General features: G+C 37.4%; 1 protein-coding gene across 2 annotated transcripts in view; it reads right to left on the bottom strand.

The window, feature by feature from the left end:
• Positions 1 to 4,951: 4,951 nt before the first annotated feature.
• Positions 4,952 to 18,965, bottom strand: part of API5 (apoptosis inhibitor 5) — a 32,582-nt gene continuing 18,568 nt past the window's right edge. Inside the window, exons 11-14 of one of the 2 annotated variants that reach the window (XM_001156398.5) lie at positions 18,888 to 18,944; positions 14,091 to 14,167; positions 13,451 to 13,587; positions 4,952 to 7,050 (exon numbers count right to left, since the gene is read on the bottom strand). In XM_001156398.5, the coding sequence (XP_001156398.2) occupies positions 6,968 to 7,050; positions 13,451 to 13,587; positions 14,091 to 14,167; positions 18,888 to 18,944 (354 nt within the window). In that variant the 3' untranslated portion in view covers positions 4,952 to 6,967. The remainder of the gene's footprint in view (positions 7,051 to 13,450; positions 13,588 to 14,090; positions 14,168 to 18,887; positions 18,945 to 18,965) is intronic. The other variant, XM_009460256.3, reaches the window with a different exon arrangement.

Raw genomic sequence — 18,965 nt, 5'->3', positions numbered from 1 at the left:
ATTTAGTGTACAACATGATGTTTTAATATATGTAGGGGAGATTTTATGAGGGCAAGGACCATTGGGTATCATCTTAGAATTTTGCCTACCACAGATCTTGACTGCCAAGTACCATTCTTCTAGTCTTTCACTGAACTGTTTTAAGTATCACAGACTAATTTAGACATACTTTTGCTCCTGTTCCCTGCCTAAAATCCTTTCCTCATGCTGCTTTCTCAAATCTATTTAAGATACAGTTGAAATCCTAGCCTGCAAAAATGTCTGTCAACTTGTTTGCCGCCTCTGAATTCTGTAGCAGTAATATGACAATACTATGCTGCTTTGTGATATTATTTTATAAACTTTGAACAGCCAAACTCTTGAGTGGTTCTTGCAAAAGTTCTTAGTTCTAATCTGGTGAGACAGAACACTCAAACAGTAAGTCAGGCAAAGCAAATTTTTTACAAATAGGCAGCAAAGATACACAGAAATGGAGGATCCATGGTTAGCTGATCCCATGGCTCAGGAAAGCTGCTTAGGGCAGATGGAGCCTCATCTGCACATACCCCATGTTGCAGCACAGATGAGGGACTCCAAAAACACTTTGGGTTTTATACCCTGGGTATAACTGAGATTGCTGAGTACAAGTGTTGCAGAACATCCTGTTTTAGGAAAAATGAGGACGCAGCCCAGGTTGTTCTGGAAGCTTCCTCCTTATCTCAGGATGTTGCATTCTCAGTACATTCTGCCTGAAAATTGCAAGCAAGAGGGGGAAGAGCTGGCATGGCCAAGGCCATCCAGGGACTTGTCATCTTGCAATTCTTTAATTACCTGCACTAGCAACTGAGGGCAGGAAGCATTTCCTATACTAACATTTTTATCTTCTTTGGAACTTCTGTGCAAAATAGTTTGTTGACTCAGTTTTTTAGCTCCCCCAAATGTAGCATTCCCATTTTGTGTGAATAAAACAAAAAACTTAAATAAAATTGTTCCTACTAATTTTCTACATCCAGATCACTTGTCACTGTTCTTTTATTCTGTTGTTCTAAGATCTGATGTTTCTTTTTTCATTATACTTTTCCTCTTCGATGAAACTTACAGAAATACAGGATGGCAGTTGACAAAATTGCTGATATCTCAAATTGTGATTCAATTGTTAGTTCAACGAATGATAGGCAAGTCCCTAACTGCATGTAATTTAGTCTTTCAACATATTTTAGCAAATAGGTCTTTTACTTACTATTACTATAAGTCATAGAATTCTTGAAGCTATGAATTAGAATTCATTCTGTCGATAGAATGAATGATCTTTCTGGATTAACGTCCTCCCTTGGGCCACCTTACCTGAAAATTGCAAAGGATTTACATACTGCCTATTCCTTAGAGAAAATATTTAAGATATAAATACCCCTAGGGAGGAGGGTAACACTCTGGCTTACATTCTGTTATCTTTTGCTTTGTAATAAAACCAGTGTAAGTCTTAGAGGTTTAAATTTTAAGCCTTAAAACATGATTTATTATTTTTCAGTTTGTTGGACTCAGCTGGGTGGTTCTTCTGCTACTCCTGGTGTTGGCTGGGGTCACTCTTAAGGCTGCATTCAGCTAGGAGCTCAGCTGAGGCTGAAATGTTCCAAACTGGCTCCACCATGTCTGGTGCTTTACTTGGAGTGGTTGAAATGGCTGGGGGTAGCTGGGCCTTAGACAAGGTAGTTACATAGACTTCTTACAGGGTGGCTCAGGGTGCTGAAAGAATAAAAGGAAGCTGCCAGGCTTTCAGAGGGTCAGGCCCCAGAAGTGGTAAAGCATCACTTCTGCATTCTCCTGGTTAAGGAAAGTAACAAGCTTAGCCCAAATTCAAGTGTGGATGGACACAGATTTATCTTGATAGGAGAAACAGCATGTTTGAGTAGGAATGGAAGGAATTATTGGCATCCTACTATATATAATTCTTTTTTTTTTTTTTTTTTTTTGAGCTGGAGTCTCGCTTTATTGGCAGGCTGGAGTGCAGTGGCACAATCTCGGCTCACTGCAACCTCCGCCTCCCAGGTTCAAGCAATTCTACCTCAGCCTCCCTAGTAGCTGGGACTACAAGTGTACGCCACCACGCCCGGCTAAATTTTGTATTTTTAGTAGAGACGGGGTTTCACCATGTTGGTCAGGATGGTCTCGATCTCTTGACCTTGTGATCCACCCACCTCGGCCTCCCAAAGTGCTGGGACTACAGGGGGTGAGTCACTGCGCCCGGCCATAATTAAGTCTTTAAGAGTAATTTTGAGTTGGTCGGAAGCAGGGTGGAGGGGAACAGGTTGGAAAGGAGCCTGGTTATAGCAAGAAGGGTTTTACATGTGTAACTCTTCAACATCAATATGCACGGTGAGTGAAGAGGATTTTTAAAAGGGAGGCAGAGGATACCTAATATAGTAATTTCATTTAGAAATCATTTGTCAAATAGATCAGGCAGTGTGAAGTACGAAGGCTACCATGGATGAGACCAAGGATTCAAACTCACAGTGACACCAGGGCTGCTCTGAGGATAGCAAGACAGTCATCTTAGGTTTTTATTGGTATGTTAGATTTCATATTAGTTTAAGCTTTAGTTTCAATCACGCTGATTACAGTGATCTCTCTCCTGCTGTTTTTTACCCACCTACTGAGGAAGCACATAATAGGTAGTCCTGTAACCAACTTGAGAGGAAAGGTGTCCCAAGGAGGGTCAAATTTACTCAGACCTGAAGCAGCCAGATAAATGGGCAGAATCAAGGAACCATGATTTTCCAGAGGAAAAATTCCTAATGTCAGAAAGAGTATGGTGTTAACTTTCAGTTTACTGAAAGCAGTTCACTATTGTAGTAGAGGATGAACTTAGGACTTCTGAGGTCAAGGTTAGGAATCTAAGAACTCCGAGATAGCCCATTCTCTAACACAGCTTGGCACATTCTTAAAAGCTACGTGTCCTACATTTTGTTGCCTCGATCTCAGTGCTCTTCCTTGAGGTCTTCACGAGGCTGGCTTGGGATCATTATCCAGGTCTCACCTCCAATTAATCACTCAGAGGCTTTTTTCTGACTATTTTATCTATACTAGCTGAAGCATATTAGAATGCTTCAGTACCCTTATAGCACTTAACTACTCTGGTACAGGCTTAAGTTTGTCAGGATCTGCATAAGAGAATGTAAACTCCATGAGTTTGCCTGTTTTGTTCACCACTATATTCCCTAGGCTTAAAACAGTGCCTTCAACTTATTATGAGTTGAAAGCTTACTATGTACAAAACACTGTTCTGGATGCTTTGGATTATGAATGAACAACATGCAAAAATCTTTACTTTTGTGGCACTTTAGCCACATATTCTAGCAGTAGGGGACAGAGTAAACAACATACAAGTTGGTAAAACTGGAGAGCATATAGTAGGGTAAGTGGGTCTGGAGTCTTGGTGGGGTGGAAAGGGACATTGCAGTATTAGATAGGATTGAGAAGGTTAGCTTCGAGGATTTGAAAAAGGAGTTAGATGTGTGGATATAAGGAATACTGACAAGAGGGGGTAGCTAGCTAATGCAAGGGCTGTAAGGCAGGAGGATGTCTTTGGCCTGCATGAGGCTAACTGGCTGCGGCAGAGTGATCAAGGGGAGGGGAAGAATAGTAGCTGAGGTCACAATTAAAAGCCATGGTAATGTTTTTGGTTACTATTCTGAAACGGGGAGCCAGTGAACAATTTCTGGCAGAAAAGTAGATGTCTCTTTGCTGCTGGGTTTCAAGCAGATTGTAGAGTTACGTGTAACAGCAGGGAGATCAATTAGGAGGTTATTACAAAACTCTAGGCAAGAAACAATGGGGATTTGGCATTCCTTAGCATATAGATAGTATTTAAAGCCATAGGCTTGGAAGGCTGGGAATGGTGGCTCATGCCTGTAATCCCAACACTTTGGGAGGCCGAGGCTGGTGGATCACCTGAGGTCTGGAGTTCGAGACCAGCCTCGCCAACATGGTGAAGCCCCGTCTCTACTAAAAATACAAAAAATTAGCTGGGCGTGGTGGCGGACACTTATAATCCCAGCTACTCGGGAGGTTGAGGCAGGAGAATCGCTTGAACCTGGGAGGCAGAGGTTGCGGTGAGCCAAGATCACGCCATTGCACTCCAGCCTGGGCAACAAGAGCGAAACTCTGTCTCAAAAAAATAAATAAATAAATAAAAAAGAACGCTATAGGCCTAGATGTGATCACCAAGGGAATTTAGTTATCTTATCCTGATCCACTTAAACCCCAGCTTTCAAACACTCACAACCAACCTTAGTGCTACTTCAGGAATATTTTCATAAAGGCTGGCAGTTAAATTACTAAGTTCCAACTTGCTTTGCACATTATCTGAAGATAGAAATGATTTATTTAATGATGATTTGGCAATTATCTGATGTTTTGCTTTAATAAAAAAAACCAAATCCTTTTTTTCAGATTAGCTCCTAAAAATAAATTCAAATCAAAACTTTCAAGGATCAAAATTAAAGATGATTTACAAAATTATATCAACACTGAACTCCTCATGGGCCGGGGGCGGTGGCTCACGCCTATAATCCCAGCACTTTGGGAGGCCAAGGCGGGTGGATTACGTGGTCAGGAGATTGAGACCATCCTGGCTAACACGGTGAAATCCTGTCTCTACTAAAAATACAAAAAATTAGCTGGGCATGGTGTCGGGCGCCTGTAGTCCCAGCTACTCAGGAGACTGAGGCAGGAGAATGGCGTGAACCTGGGAGGCGGAGCTTGCAGTGAGCCGAGATTGTACCACTGCACTCCAGCCTGGTCTCAAAAAAAAAAAAAAAAAAAAAAAAAAAGACTGAACTCCTTGAAGGCAGAGAGCAGTTCTTGTCCATCTTTATATTTTCAGCCTATTGGCACAGTAGAAGCAATCAATAAATGTTAATAACTATCCAAGAATCTGAAGTTACCATAATTATAACACATCAAGACACAAAACAAAATTACAAAAGGAAATTTATTTCAAAAGCATAAGGGGACATTTACATTTAAACAAGATGATAAACAGGTGTCTTGCAAAAGAAAAAAATCCATGGCATTAAGTTTTTCATTCAAATTCGGAAGCAAAAATAACCTAAGTTGTGCACTATTGCCTTAGGAAAGGGAAGGGGAAGGGTGAGGGATAAGGGAACAGTCAACTCAGTATCAAACTTGAGAAAGTAAAGTCACTTCTGCTCAGTTTTGAGTTTACAAATATGCTTATAAAGACAGAAAGTGGTAAAATTATATTTAATGTTCAAATTTATTTAGCTGTAGTCTCTATAATTTCTGTACTTGAAATGGCTTTGGGCCACTGGCTGATCTATCTCTGAGGTCCAGATTAGCTGGTCAGTTTTCAAATGGCAATTTTATATTCCTTTGTTCAGATTCCAAGGGAGTTTAGGTTCAGCTCATGGTCTTTTGGAATGTTTAGAGATTATTGCCACCACTCCATAGCCAAGCTGACCAACTTTTGCTCACTTGTATCATTCTAGCCTTTCAGAACTATTTTCCCCATACACATGTGCAGTAATTCTAATAAAGGAGTTTTGCTTCTTCTGCAGTGTAGAGGTAATGGTAATGAAGACACCTGCATTGGAATCACAAACTATTCCTCAAAAAAATACATCAGACTACTAGAAATGTCATTCAGGCAGTTGATTTGAATAGCAAACTTGGGGAGGGAAGATTAACTGTGAAACAAAAATATACGAAACATTCAAATGCAGAACAAAGGGTCTATGCTACTAAAAATGCCCATGACATTAAACACTCCACAAACCCCCCATCTGTTGTTTTAACCTAAAAATTCTATTGGCTAACTTATACAATAATTTTGATTAATAACCTGAGAAGTTAAAATCTTGAAAGTGGCAAAAGCAAACCGAGAGAGCATCCCTTACTTATTGGTACCATGTTATCAAGTCACTTTTTCTGGGTAGCCCTGGTTATTAAATCTCCAAATTGTAAATTATACCATCTCTTCCTGTAGAAACCTATATGTACATCAGATTCAGTATTTTGGTTGTTATTTCACCAATAGCAATTCCAATTTATCTTTGAAAATGCAGCCTTTATTCTTAGTTTTAAATAACAATAATCATGTAAGTGCAACTAACTTAGAATCCTTTGCTACTGGGAGTAAAAACCTAAATAACAAGTTAATAACGGATTCAGCCTCAAAAGGATAATCACCGTGTCAGACTACCCGTTCCTGGAATTTAAAAAGTGATTTATGTTGTGTAGTCAAGTTTCACAGCATGCATATATATATATACACACACACACACACATATGCTTATGTATGTATGTATATTATACATACACATTTCTATTCAAATAGTAAGATTCCATATTCAAAAGTTTGTATCACAATATATGGAAAAGAATTAAGTAGGCAGTGCAAAGCAACTTACTTTCTCCTAAAAATGTAATGTCATTCCTATATTTTAAGAAAGCTATGTAAGTATTTTGCTTTTATGACACTAGGTAGGAATGCTGCACCACTGCCCAGCAGCTTTATTAAACAATTAAAACAAAATGTTAAGATTGACCATTACTCTTCTCCATATATTGGGCAAAAAACTAAGAGGGAAGAGGAAAATCAGTAACCTTTCAAAACTGATGATCTTTATCAGCAGAACTAGACTGAATTTCATTACATTTTAGAATGAACAGCTCTCAACAACAAATTATCAAGATGTTTTAAAAGATTCACAATTTGAAGTCTGAATAATGATACTGCAAAAACAAGTCAAGATTGCAGACAAAGCATCCAAAAATATCACTGTGGTTTTACCTTGGACACAACCATGGTCTGTTACAAAAGTAGGTCATACATACAAAGGTATAAAGAACATTAAGTTTTTAGCTGAAGGCAGCAGTCTGTTTAAAGGGACATCCCCGGCAATCCAATGAGTAGTAGAATTTAAGTATATTAAGCTCATGACAATGCTGAAGAATGCTGACGTCTTATTCAGTAGAGTCTTCCCCGACTACGATTTCCTCGTGTGCCCCAACCTCGGCCACCTCTACTTCCCCTGAAGGCTCCTCTCTGCTCTACGAAAAAGCGAACAAGGGTTTAGGTCTTGCTTAGGATTTCATGGTGCAGCAAACGCAGAAGAAACATAGCTCATAACTCTGAATACAGCAGTAGGCCCTATAAGAACAGAACTAATATTCTGCTATTCAATCTACAAATTTAGCCTGTACATAAAACAAGAACAACATATATACTGAAGCACGTAAGGCAAGGTACCAACTACATTCATGGTAGTTGCTTAATTAAATGTATCCCAGTAACAAAGTTGTTTCAAGGTGATGTTATGATAACTACACTTTTTTTGGAGGGTCTTGCTGTGTTGCTCAGGCTGGAGTGCAGTGGTGCGTTCACAGTTCACCATAACATTGAACTTCTGGACTAGAGTGATCTTTCTGCCTCAGACTCCCCAGTAGCTAGGGCTACAGATGCACACCACCATGTTTGGCTATTTTTTTTTTTTTTTTGTAGAGACAGGTCCTCATTTTGTTGCCAGGCTGATCTCAAACTGCGGGCCTCAAGGGATCGTCCTGCCTCAGTGCTGGGACTACAGGTGTGAGCCACTGTGCCCAGCGCGTACACTTTTTAAAAAACTTAATTCTTCAAATTCACGAATAATAATTCTACATATTCGTGGGGTAGAATACTTTGATACAAAGAATGTACAGTTATCAGCTCAGGGTAACAAGCATATCCATCATCTCAAACACCTATAATTTCTTTGTGTTGGGAACATTCAATATTCTTCTATTTTAAAGTATATATTAACTATAGTCATGCTATAGTGGTACACAACACTAGGGCTTATTCCTGTTATTTTGCATTCTCCCACAAATCTCTCCCTATCCCTTCCTTCCCCCTATCTTCTCAGCCTCTAGTATGCGCTGTCCTAATTTTTACTTCTGTAAGATTAACTTTTTAAAACTTCCACATGAGAACATGCATTGTTTAATTTTCCATTGCTGGCTTATTTCACCTACTATAAAGTCCTTCAGTTCCTTCCATGTTGCTGCAAATGAAAGGACATTCTTTTTTTATGGCTGAATAGTATCCCATTGTGTATAATACCACATCTTGTTTATCCATTCACCTGTTGATGCACCTGTTGATTCTGGGTTGATTCCATGTCTTGGCTAATGAATAGTGCTACAATAAACATGGGGGTGCCAATGTCTGACTTTTAATCATATGTAAATGAGATAAAATCTCTTCCCTGAACTTCCAACTTACTCATTGTGGTTTTGATGTGCATTACCCTGATGCTTAGTGTTTAGAATTTTTTCATACATTTATTGGCCATTTGTACGTCTTCTTTTGAGAAATATCTGTTCAGATGATTTGCCCATTTTTAATCTAGATTTGTTTTGCTATTAAGATGTTTGAATATCTTCTATATTCTGAATATTAATCCTCTGTTGGATGAGTAGTTAACAAATATTTTCTCCCATTCTGTAAGCTGTCTTTTCACTGTTGATGGTTTCCTCTGCTGCACAGAAGCTTTTTAATTTGATATGATCCCATTGGTTTATGTTTTTGTTGCCTGTGCTTTTAGGTCTCAGTCATAAAATCTTTTCCCAGACCAATGTCCTGAAGTGCTTCTTGTTTTCTCTTATGGTAGTTTTATTGTTTTAGGTCTTACATTTAGGTCTTTCATCCATTTTGAGTTGATTTTTGTACAGGGTGGGAGGTGGGGATCTAGTTTCATTCTTCTGCATATGGATACCCAGTTTTCTCAGCACCATTTATTGAAGAGACTGTCCCTTTTTGTCCCTCCAATGAGTATTCTTGCCACCTTTGTAAAAAATCAGTTGGCTGTAGATACGTGGATTAATTTCTGGTTCTCTGTTCTGTTCCATTGCTCTGTATCTATTTTTATGCCAGTATCATGCTGTTTTGGTTACTACATTTTTTATTTATATTTTGAGATCTGGTAGTGTGATAACTCCAGCTTTGTTCTTTTTGCTCAGTATTGCTTTGGCTATTTGGGGTCTTGTGGTTCCATATAAATTTTAAGAATTTTTTTTGGTGGCAATTTCTGTGAAGAATGTCAGTTATTTTGATAGAAGTTGTACTGAATCTGGGGATCACTTTGGGTAGCACGGTCATTTAAAATATATTAATTCCTCTAATCCATGAGTACGGAGTGTCTTTCAATTTGTTTCTATCTCCTTCAATTTCTTTCATCAGTGTTTTGTAGTTTTCCTTGTATAGAAATATTTTACCTTCTTGGTTAATTTATTCCTATATTTTTTTCACAGCTATTATAAATGGGATTACCTTGATTTCTTTTTTAGCTAGTTCACTGTTCATGCATACAAATGCTACTGATTTTTGTATACTAATTTTGTATCTTCTAACTTTTCTAAATTTATCAGTTCTATGAGTTTTTGGTAGAGTCTTTAGTTTTGTTTTTATATATATAACATCATGTCATCTGCATAGAGAACAATTTGACTTCTCCATTCTAGTTTGGATGCCCTTTATTTCTTTCTCTTATCTACCTGCTCTGGCTATGACTTCCATGACAACTTCTTAGTTCTTTATTTATTGTCTATCATCACTAAAGGTAACTCATATAACTAAGAAAAATATCTTAAATTATCAATAATCAATTTCGAAAATCAGGTTAGACTACAAAATGTCCCTTTGAATGCAATAAATATGCAATTTTTGTTTTGATCACAGTATTTCACGCAACTGGACTCACACAAATGTAGATCTAAAGGCTGAGTTTTTTTCACTGCTTTATCAGCTACATAAGCTTCTCAGAATACTGCCAAAAAGGTGCTATGTGTGTATGTGCGTCTGAGTGTGTTTCAGCTACTGATATAAACTAAGCATATCTTTTGCTGAAAAATCAAGTCACTTGTGATGTACAGAACAAGAGTCTCTGATCCATTGGTCAGTCACTTTTATAGCCACAGAGAAATAGTCCTCAAAGGTGTCGTCCCATGAAGAAAACTGATCGAAGTTATCACAAGGCTGGACTTTTAATCATATGTAAATGAGATCAAATCTCTTCATTAACTTCTAAACGTCCTCATTATAGCAATCTTGTTAGCAACAATAGAGAGAGCTTGGTTTTGCTGTTTTTGATCCACAATCTTGGAGGCCTGAAAAATACCTTTTCGGTCAATTTTGCAATCAATTTTTTTGCCATTATGTCTTACTAGGGTGATGTCTTGATGTCTTTTTTGACCCCCCTTTCTGCAGAAAGAAAAGTAATTCAATTCTGAGACAGGAAACTCACTGGACCTTTCCCCAGTTTGGCTAATATTTATCTGTATAATAGAATGGGTCTGATTCAAAGTCACCTTCTTATGCCATGACACATTTTTACAAGCTGATTAGTATGCAAACCATTTGAAAATGAAATCATTGTGTTTATTATCCTAGTGAACACATTCAGAAAATCAGAGGTGGTTTCTCTGAGGGCAAGATGCTCCCAGAGACAGATGCAGTAACTATGGGAGCATTAAGGTAGTGCAGTAGCCTTTTGTGGGCCATGACTTCTGCATTTTTGACTGTTTAGACTTAGAGCCATCTATGCAGATGCCTGCACATTTCACCCTACCATACTCATTATTCACACCAACACACTTAACACTGTCATAGATACCATTATTAGCTTTAAGCTAAAAGACTATTACAATCCACTCTTTCAATTTTAATATGAATTCGGGTTACACTCCATTCAGCTGTACCTAATGAGGAAATTAAATACACTGTATGAAGGTACTATTTGACGTAGTTATCTTTTCTATATTGGCAAATGCTTTTTTTTTTTTTTTTTTAACCTCCAATTGATACAGCCATTTCTATAGTACAGAGATTCACCAAATTTTCTTCTTTTTGAAGAGCTTCATCCTAAAAAATACTCTGCATTTTCATGATCTTTTCAATAGTTTCAAGCTTACATTTTTTTTTTTAATTCACTGCTCCCAGTTTAAATTAAACTTTAAGGATTATTTTTATATTCCAAAAAGTAAAGAACACAAGTCACAAAATGTAGAACATTTAGTACTTTTAGGTTACTGGGGAAACTTTGTGTACTGGAAGGAAAACTAAACGTGGGTATATGTTTATGAATGCACTGGGAAGTTGAACTAATTTGTGAGAACCAATACCATGTTTGTAAAGCAAAAAACAGAGACATTGGTTAGTAAAGCAATAAACTTGGATACTGAGAACTGCTTTTGTTTCAACAGGTGAAATAAAGTCAAGCAAATGCTTCAAATTTTGTTGTGAGAATACCTATGACCTGATCACATTAAATTCTCAAATGTAAAATAATTGCAGAAATTCACTGTTCTTTCTAATAAGAAGAATCAGATTTTAGTTTGCTTTTGCATGTTTACTTTGCTTTGCCCTTCTGTTATTTTGAAGACTGGGAATAACTGAAGTTGTGACTCGTGGATTTTTGTCTTGAGTAAAACTTTGCTTATGTTTTTCATGTTGACAGTTTTTTTGTGTCTTTTTAAAAAACACTGTATACAATCTAAAGTGTTAGATTTTTCACATTCTTTTTCCACATGCATTATATCACCTGATTCTCACTATTGAGCAGGCAATGAGTCTCACACAATAGAATCTTCATGTAAAATCAAATTGACTTGCCCAATAAAAAGGAGTACAATTCTTGTATTGCCATAGCTATTGATTACTTTCATTAAAGCCATTCTCCCAGTATCTGAGATAACTTTTGATTTTAAGAACGGTACTGTTAGACACATTAAATCATACAAGTGACAGAGAACAACATGTGATTCAACCAAGTAACGGAGAATCCTTTCCCCTTACAAAATACTTTCACAAATATTGTTATTAGAAGGCTGTAAGAGCTCTTACCTCATTTTTCAGATAAGAGGCAAGGAGATGCACATTTACATACTGTTATGTAAATAAGAGAGTTCAGTGATCATCCTTAAAGTAAAGGTGTCTCAGAGTCTGGAGGGGAAGGGTTCATTTCAGTCTAAAATTGGCTTTCTATATAATCTGTTTGTTCAGGCATTAGAAGAATTCAACTGTTATAGAAGTAATTTAATGTTACAATTATCTCACCTTGGAAACAAAATTACAGATATTATATGGTTCAGAATCTACTTTTTTTTTATTTTAAGAGACAGGGTCTTGCTTGGTCACCCAGCTGGAGTGCAGTCGCACCATCATAGCTTACAGTAGCTTTGGCCTCCTGGGCTTCAGCGATCCTCCTGCCTCTTGCCTCCTGAGTAGCTGGGACTATAAGTGCGTGCCACCATACCCAACTAATTTTTAAATTTTCTTTGTAGAAATGGGGTCTTGCTTTGTTCCCCAGGCTGGCCTTGAACTCTTGGGCTCAAGTGATCCTCCCACCTCGGCCTCCGAAAGTGTTGGGTTTACATGTGTGAGCTACCATGCCTGCCTAAACTTTGTCTTTTTTTTTTTTTTTTTTTTTTGAGACGGAGTCTTGCTCTGTCGCCTAGGCTGGAGTACAGTGGTGCAATCTCCGCTCACTGCAAGCTCCACCTCCCAGGTTCACACCATTCTCCTGCCTCAGCCTCCAGAGTAGCTGGGACTACAGGCGCCCGCCACCACACCCAGCAAATTTTTGGTATTTTTAGTAGAGACGAGGTTTCACCCTGTTAGCCAGGATGGTCTCGATCTCCTGACCTCGTGATCCGCCTGCCTCGGCCTCCCAAAGTGCTGGGATTACAGGCTTGAGCCACTGCCCCCGGCCTAAACTTTGTCTTCTTAAGCAAGGTAAGGAATTGACCTGATATTTCTCTCCATTCTTTTAAAAAAAAGATCCATGAGGAAATAAGCCAACGAGAGATAAACTTTACTTTTGATTCAACAGCCGTGGGAGAGGATGGACTGGTATGAAGCTCTCCTGGCTCTAATGGCTAAAGGGGAATAGGAAGCACTGATAGGAGGATTGCATTCTGGGCAGAGGGAGAGACTGCAATAGAACACATCTTCCTTGCTAGATGATGCCTGAACATCTGACTCCACTTCTGTTATTTCTTTTTAACTAGCTACAGAAGATGGGAGTATAGGCCGCAGGCTGACAATGTCCAAGAAAGAGCATTTATACTATCTCTCAGAAGCTATACCCATCCCTGAGGGAGAATGCACAGAATGCCTTGCCTTGAAGCTGCAACTGGGAAAGCATGGAAAGAATGGTTCTGTCAACTTATTTTGTTTCTGTTGGTTCCTCTGAATACAAGAGGCATATTTTTCTTTAAGTGCTTACTGTTTAATGTTGCATGCTCAATACAGTCAGCCCAGAAGGGTGAATGAGAGAGGAATGGGATAAATCATTTCCTCAACAGCCCTAGTTCTCCAAGCTAATTCAGAAAAGTCATTGGATAGAACCATGACACTATAACACAATTTCTGCCTAATCTCTCATATTCCTTGTACCCAAACGGAAACGCTCACCATAATTAAAGTTGCCCAAATTGCTGCTATATTTCCCACTGGGAGGGTTATAAATCTGCCTGGCATCTCTTTTTGGTCCTGCTGAAGATTTCTTGGGTGGTGAACCTGAAGTTGTATCTTCACTGGCTCTCTTTTGCCTGTAACAATAGGAAGAACAGCAATTTAAAAACATTCTATTAAGCCAAAAGCTATCAATACATTTATAATTTAGCATATCAGTTAGGAAAGACATCCTAAAGAGGATAATCTCATCAGAAAAAAGGAATTAACATTTGATGTCATCAAATTAATCATAGTTTGGTTATGCAGACAATGTCAGAAGGCATTTACAAGGCTTTAAAATAATCTGAAATATGTAGCTTCACAGACTTACATGCAAGTGACTCACTTTACAAAACCTGTCAGAAAAAAATCTAGTTTTGCTACAGGAATACAAGTAAGGCTGAAAGTTCCAGCGTTGCCTCCCACCAGTTTATTTTTACAAATATTGAAATTAGATTTTACATTTTAAGTCATATTTCTAATAGTCATATTTAAACATGCTATTATGAATCATTTAACATTGCACCCTTTTGAACAGTAAATGTAACTCGTATTAAGTTTTGATAACACTTAAATTTCTTTTAAATATATTTCTTACCCAATCTCAACCTTTTGTACAGGTTTCCAGGATAGTGTTACTGTGCTCTTATAAGAAGGAGGAATGTGGAAGAGATCCTGCAGAGACAAAAATCAGGCAAGAATTCTAATGTATTTGTTGGTGGCAGGGAGTGGTGGTGAGGGTAGGAAACGAAGACAGATCTTAAAGATTCAATTTAGGAGACAGAGCTTACTGCAACAGAAAATTAAACAGGAACAATTTTGTTTACAAATCACATGTATTACCTCATTAACATAATTTTGTGCACATAACAAACTGTAGTGTAGCTAATTTTTTTCTAAATGTCAGTATACATTTCAGGATAAAATATATCAATATTTATCCACTTTAATAAACAAAGTCAGCAAATAAGTTTTGTTTCGGTTTGTTTTTGCACAGATGCAGTCACCATGGTGCTTTAAGGAAAATACAATGGTGCAATCTGCATGTGCTTTTGCAAATTTTTAAGTGGTTCAAAATTAGAAAAAAATCTAAAGCTTTACTGCCAGCACCATAGGAAAAGTAAAAACAAACAAACAAAAAAACCACTAAAGCTCTGGCTAATCATGTTTCCCCCTGCCCTATGAAATATCTATAAATTATTAATAACGCAAAAAAAACCGTGTAAGATTTAAATACCGAGTGATCAAAGTGGTAGGAATGCAAATGTTTGCTGAATGTGTTAAAATAACCTGGAATTCAAATAATCTAACCTGATAATATCCTCACAACTGAATAAATTGCTAAACACATTTATTCTTAGTAATACTCTTACCAGCTTTACCTTGATTTTTTGTATATAGGTAAAATTCAATAAAAGTAAACTTTTCTCCCAGTTAAAATGAGTATACTAATAAAAAATTGTCCCTGGTATATAAACTTAAGTCCAGTGTACTATATAAATGTAGGGAATTGGCCAATGCAACATGCTTTGAATAAAAAATGCTTGAGGTTTCTAACTGGAGTGATTTTGCATATTATAATGTTAACTGAAAAAGGGACCACATGAAGAGGAAACGACAAATCTTCAATTATAAACATGTTAAATCTCAGAAGACAACAGGAAAATGGCGTATAGTTTGGGGATTCATTAAAATAAAAATGAAGTTGTGAAATTAGATGAGTCTGCCTGGTAGGTAAAGATTGCAAGAAATGTCAAGGACGGATTAAAACATACCTATGTTCTCCCAAAAACAAAAAATTTATCATGTCACATACTTCTACCCAACTTAAAAACATTTCAAGATTTTCAGGTAAGGCACTTGTGATATTATGTAATATATACAGTTTGCCCACTGTGCCCATGGTTCCTGCATCTGTGGATTCAAGCAACTGTGGATGGAAAATATTCAGAAAAAAACTGCATAAAATTCTAAAAAAGCAAAACTTGAATTTACTATGTTGAATCCTTGAGAATGAAGTGATGTGTAGGTAACTGTATTAGGTATGTAAAAATAAAATTTCAGGTTCTCCCAAATTTATTACACCAATGGGAAAAGTTAACTCCTGGAAACCGACTCATAACATGGCTGTTTTCTTCTCTGATGCATGACCGTTGCCTTCCTGACCTTTGTGTTGAGATTGCATGAACCAGAGTCTACTCTTTACTTAAACCTAGACTAAATGAGGGAGATAGAGACCACTGTGACTGTTACCTCTTTACAATAAAATGTTAATCCTCTTAGAGTATAATCAATAGTAGCCAATCATGTATCTATCTGTTAATCAATAGTAGCCAGTCATATATCTGTCTGTATTAATGTATTAATAGTAGCCAGTCATATATCTATCTGTATTAATGTAATCTATCTGTATTAATGTAATCAATAGTAGCCAGTCATATATCTATGTTAGCCTTTGTATGGAAAATGTCATTCTTTTTAGCACCTCAGTTTATGCCTGTATCAGTTTTTGCCCACATAAACAATCCTCATTTTTCCCCATACTAGGAGCACTGACCAGCATTCTTTGGTGTAATTCTGCTCCCCAGATGGCCAATCTCACACTTTATACCTAAATAAACTCTTTTAATTGGACCCTGAGACTTTTAATTATTTTAAGTTGATAAGTATGATAAGTAATCTAGAGATGCTTTAAAGTATAGGGGAGGGTTTGTGTAGGTTATACACAAATACTATGCCATTTAATAAGGGTTAATCTGAGGGTTTTGGTATCCATGGGGGTCCTTCAACCAATCCACTTTGGATACAGAAGGCCTGTATTGACTGCATTTTGGTTTTTGTCCATGATTCCTGGCTCATAGCTCCAATAATTCTTGAAATTTCCTAAGTGACTAGAGCAATATGAATATCTTTTGCTAAAACATTTGGCCCTTTGTTACTGTTTCCTGAAAAGTTCCAGAGCAATAAAGGTGAAAGACAATCTTTTATTTTTAAGAAGCATCTTTCAACCACACCTGAGTTTATATTAATGAGGTGATTTTTGGAAAGTCTCTAGATAACCACAGGATGGGGGAGCTGACTGCCTGGGGAACCAACCACATACTTACAGGGTTGGAACTCAGTCCAACCCCACCTCCAGGGAGGAGAAAGGGGCTGATTTAACACCAATAAAGGTTTATCTATCACTGATGGCCAATGATTTAATCAATCATGCCTATGTAATGGAGCCTCCATAAAAACTGAAAAGGACTCTCTGTGTGTGTATATATGAGAGTGAGGGGGGTTGGGTGTTCCAGGATGGAATATGAACAAGAACCACACCCACGTGCTGGGAGAGTAGTACACCCCAACTCCATAGGGATGGAAACTCCTGCACTCAGGACTCTTCAAGACCCCTCCCTATGTATCTCTTCATCTGACTGTTCATATGTATCCTTTATAATAAACCAGTAAACATAAGTAAGTGTTCCCCTGAGTTCTATAAGCTGCTCTAGCAATTTAACCAAACCTAAGGTTTGGTTAAATTGTGGGAATCCCCATTTATAGCCAGCCAATCAGAAGCATGGGTAAAACAACTTGGAGCTTGCAACTGTCATCAGAAGTGATCTTGTGGGACTGGGCCCTCAACATGTGGAATCTGATGCTACCTCTAGGTAGATAGCGTCAGGACTGAATTGGAGGACACCCAGCTAGTATCCACTGCAGAATCATTTACTTACTTGATGTATGGGGAATAACTTCCACCCATCTGGTGTTAGAAGTGCACTGTGAGAGTATAGCAGGAGAAACTGACTTTATTCCTATATTCACAGAGCACTCTACACACAGGTTGCTGACCCTATTCATCTCTCTTTCCCCTATACCTTCCTTTAGATAACTTACAGATTCTTGAAAAGAACATTTTCTCATCTGCATGCAGGTAATAAGCATTTGCTAAGTTTAAAATGTTCTTAACACATTGTATCTTCAACATAGACTTGTATCAGCAGTTCAAATAAAGTCAAATCTCACATTTTTATATATGAATTTACTATGCAAAATAATTATTTGTATTTAAGATTTGTAATAAATGGCAGCTATTGGAAACATTTCCTTAGGAGATTAGTATAATATTCTTACCTCTTCTGTGTTTAATGCCTTTTCACTTTTCTACCTGGCACTATGATACTCCTTCCTCAACATCTAATCACTGCTGCTTTTTCTCAAATGCTTCCCTCTCTCTTCTGATACAAACTGCAGCTGACCCTTGTACAACTTGAATTTGGACTACATGGTCTCACTTATACGCAGATTCTTTCCAATAAAAGTTACAACTAGTGTGCCTGCCTCTCCTTCCACCTCTTTTGCCTGCTACCCCTGAGACAAGACCAACCCCTCCTCTTTCTCCACCTACTAAATGTGAAGACAACAAGGATGAAGACCTTTGTGATAATCCACTTCCACTTAATATTTTCTCTTCTTTATAATAAAACATTTTTTTCCTGCAGCTTTATTGTAATACAGTACATAATACATATAAAAAATGTGTTAATTAACTGTTTATGTTATTGGTAAGGCTTCTTGTCCACAGCAGGCTATTAGCAGTTTTTTAAAATGATTTTTTATAAAGCCAAATTTAGCATTGGCAGGGGGGTTGTATACCAATTTTGGTGATGCTAATGTTAATAAGTTCTGATAACCCACTACCATTGTACCAGCCAGTGGTTGTTTTGGGGAAGTCAAAAGGTATACATGGGGTCGGTATCCCTAAGCCCTTCATTGTTCAAGGGTCAACTATAATTATTCTGTATCATTTTTACATTAGCTTTAAGGCATACTAGTCCCAATTTTTGTTACTGGCAGGCTACTGCTCTAGGTGTTACAAATACTGTTTCTTTTTCCCATCTGGCACAATACAATTAAGCTGTAACTGTATTGTATAATATAATACAAGTGATGGCTACTTTGTGATTTTTTTCTGGTTCTCTCAGGTTATTATTTTTGTTTAGGCTAGCAGATACTTGGGAAGGGTAAACAGAATTGAAAAGTAATTATGGCTTAACGGAAAGGTATACCCTAGCCTACAGTACAGAAAGCTCTCAATTTATTACATAGTCAAGTTTATAAAAAACAAACACAGAAAAACATTTCATTGTGCTACATACCACATGTCCATTCTTAAGAGTAAGCAGAACAGGGATTTACTGGACATTCAAAAGAACCCAACAGCTAATTAAGACCACTGGAACTTAAGTCGCTGAAATTTCTGAGACTGTATCTATCTGTTTCAATGCTTTGAGCCAGAAGAAGTTTGCATGCCTCCCTTTGTTGGAAGTATCTTATGCAAAACTTTTAAATAAATAAATGTATGATTTTATGGTAACTGCAGAAATGTCACTTGGTATTATAGACTTACCTTGATTAAAACATTGATATTGTTTGTTATTTTCAATGCAACGACTTTAATCTTGTTCTGCAAAGGGAAAGGAAAATT

This window comes from Pan troglodytes, chromosome 9 (genome assembly GCF_028858775.2).
Source record: "Pan troglodytes isolate AG18354 chromosome 9, NHGRI_mPanTro3-v2.0_pri, whole genome shotgun sequence".
Lineage (NCBI taxonomy): Eukaryota > Metazoa > Chordata > Mammalia > Primates > Hominidae > Pan > Pan troglodytes.
This window is presented reverse-complemented; position numbering and strand designations above follow the sequence as displayed.